The sequence below is a fragment of the Alosa alosa genome, chromosome 9 (genome assembly GCF_017589495.1).
Source record: "Alosa alosa isolate M-15738 ecotype Scorff River chromosome 9, AALO_Geno_1.1, whole genome shotgun sequence".
Taxonomy (NCBI): Eukaryota; Metazoa; Chordata; class Actinopteri; order Clupeiformes; family Clupeidae; genus Alosa; species Alosa alosa.
The window spans coordinates 34,135,082-34,137,581 of NC_063197.1; the positions used below are offsets into that span (position 1 = coordinate 34,135,082).

The following is a 2,500-nucleotide window of genomic DNA, read 5'->3' on the forward strand; positions in this document are numbered from 1 at the left end:
GGGGCTAGAGGATGCTGCAGGGGGTGGGCAGGGGAGGCTAGGAGGATGCTGCAGGCTGCAGGGGGGGCAGGGGGCCTGGGCAGGGGGGGCTAGAGGATGCTGCAGGGGGTGGGCAGGGGAGGCTAGAGGATGCTGCAGGGGGGGCTAGAGGATGCTGCAGGGGAGGCTAGAGGATGCTGCAGGGGGGGCTAGAGGATGCTGCAGGGGGGGTGGGCAGGGGAGGCTAGAGGATGCTGCAGGGGGAGGCTAGAGGATGCTGCAGGGCTTCTTGTCTCTGAAAGGGTTCTCTGGGGTTCTTTGCGTACCCACTAGTAGGGGGTCCGAACGGCCGTGCAGCTCACAGTAGTGCATGAGGTCAGCCGCCGCCTTGGACACCTGGGGGGGCAGCACATGACAGGTAAAGAGAGCAAATGGCAGAGTGCAAAGAAAGGTCCATGTGAAGGTACAGGTGAACACAGAACACACACTCACACACAGAACACACACTCACACACAGAACTCACACTCACACACACTCACACACAGAACACACAATCACACACAGAACACACACTCACACACAGAACACACACTCTCACACAGAACACACACTCACACACAGAACACACACTCACACACACTCACACACAGAACACACACTCACACACAGAACACACACAGAACACACACTCACACACAGAACACACACTCACACACACTCACACACAGAACACACACTCACACACAGAACACACACTCACACACAGAACACGCACTCACACACAGAACTCACACTCACACACAGAACACACACTCACACACAGAACTCACACTCACACACACTCACACACACAGAACACACACTCACACACAGAACACACACTCATACACAGAACACACAGAACCCACACTTACACGCACTCACACACACTCACACACAGAACACACACTCACACGCACTCACACACACACTCACACACAGAACACACACTCACACACACTCACACACAGAACACACACTCACAGAATACACACTCACACACACTCATACACAGAACACACAGAACACACACAGAACACACACTCACACGCACTCACACACACTCACACACAGAACACACACACACACACTCACACACAGAACACACACTCACAGAATACACACTCACACACACTCATACACAGAACACACAGAACACACACAGAACACACACTCACACACAGAACACACACTCACACGCACTCACACACACACACACACAGAACACACACTCACACACACACACACTCACAGAACACATACTCACACACAGAACACACACTCATACACAGAACACACAGAACCCACACTTACACACACTCACACACAGAACACACACTCACACACACTCACACACACAACACACACACTCACACACACACACACTCAGACACAGAACACACACTCACATACTCACACACACTCAGACACAGAACACACACTCACACACACTCAGACACAAAACACACACTCACACACACTCACACACAGAACACACACTCACACGCACAAGGTGCTAGGGCTCCAGGTGTGTTCAGCTATGTGCACATGTAGACAGGCACAGTGTGTGTGTGTGTGTGTGTGGAGCTGTGTGCAGGTGTGCACAGTTGTGTGCAAATGTGTGTGTGGTACCTTGATGCGCTCGATTCCTGATTCTACGCGTAGCTGTTCCACCACCTTTCTGGCGTGATTAACGCACGACATGTTGGCCCATGGAGATCACTCAGCAAGCAGAAGAAGACTACAAAACAGAGAGAGACAACAGGACACACACACACACACACACACACACACACACACACACACGACATGTTGTCCCATGGAGATCACTCAGCAAGCAGAAGAAGACTACAAAACAGAGAGAGACAACAGGACCCTGTGACAAGCAGACAACGCGTCAGACAGACAGACAGAAATCAGACAGACAGGAATCAGACAGACAGAGACAGGAATCAGACAGACAGAGACAGGAATCAGACAGACAGACAGAAATCAGACAGACAGGAATCAGACAGACAGAGACAGGAATCAGACAGACAGACAGACAGACAGATCCAGAGAGCCAGACTTCTGATTCTAGACAATAACTATCAGCTTACTCATGAAAGTTCAAAAACAAAGTGTGATGTCACTGAGGTGTGATGTCATAGCTGAGGTGTGATGTCACATCTGTCTGACAGAAGAGCTGCGGTGTGATGTCACTGAGGTGTGATGTCATAGCTGAGGTGTGATGTCACTGAGGTGTGATGTCATAGCTGAGGTGTGATGTCACACGGTTCAAACCCCGACCAGTAGGCACGGCTGAAGTGCCTTTGAGCAAGGCACCTAACCCCTCACTGCTCCCTGAGCGCCGCTGTTGTTGCAGGCAGCTCACTGCCTTGGGATTAGTGTGTGCTTCACCTCACTGTGTATTCACTGTGTGCTGAGTGTGTTTCACTAATTCACGGATTGGGTTAAATGCAGAGACCAAATTTCCCAAAT

General features: G+C 51.0%; 1 protein-coding gene across 1 annotated transcript; it reads right to left on the reverse strand.

Annotated features, from left to right (window-relative positions):
* Nucleotides 1-241: 241 nt before the first annotated feature.
* Nucleotides 242-1,794, reverse strand: LOC125300738 (guanine nucleotide-binding protein G(I)/G(S)/G(O) subunit gamma-7-like). Its single transcript, XM_048252870.1, has 2 exons — nucleotides 1,652-1,794; nucleotides 242-375 (listed from the first exon to the last, which is right to left on the reverse strand). Exons 1-2 carry the CDS (start codon nucleotides 1,721-1,723, stop codon nucleotides 247-249), a joined length of 201 nt encoding a protein of 66 aa, XP_048108827.1. The 5' UTR covers nucleotides 1,724-1,794; the 3' UTR covers nucleotides 242-246.
* Nucleotides 1,795-2,500: the final 706 nt, after the last annotated feature.

Excerpts from the sequence above, each read along its gene's own strand:
- LOC125300738 (XM_048252870.1), bottom strand. The coding sequence starts at position 1,723 with ATGTCGTGCGTTAATCACGCCAGAAAGGTGGTGGAACAGCTACGCGTA. Across the intron at positions 376-1,651 it reads CAGGAATCGAGCGCATCAAG|GTGTCCAAGGCGGCGGCTGA; the intron begins GTACCACACACA and ends CTGCCCCCCCAG.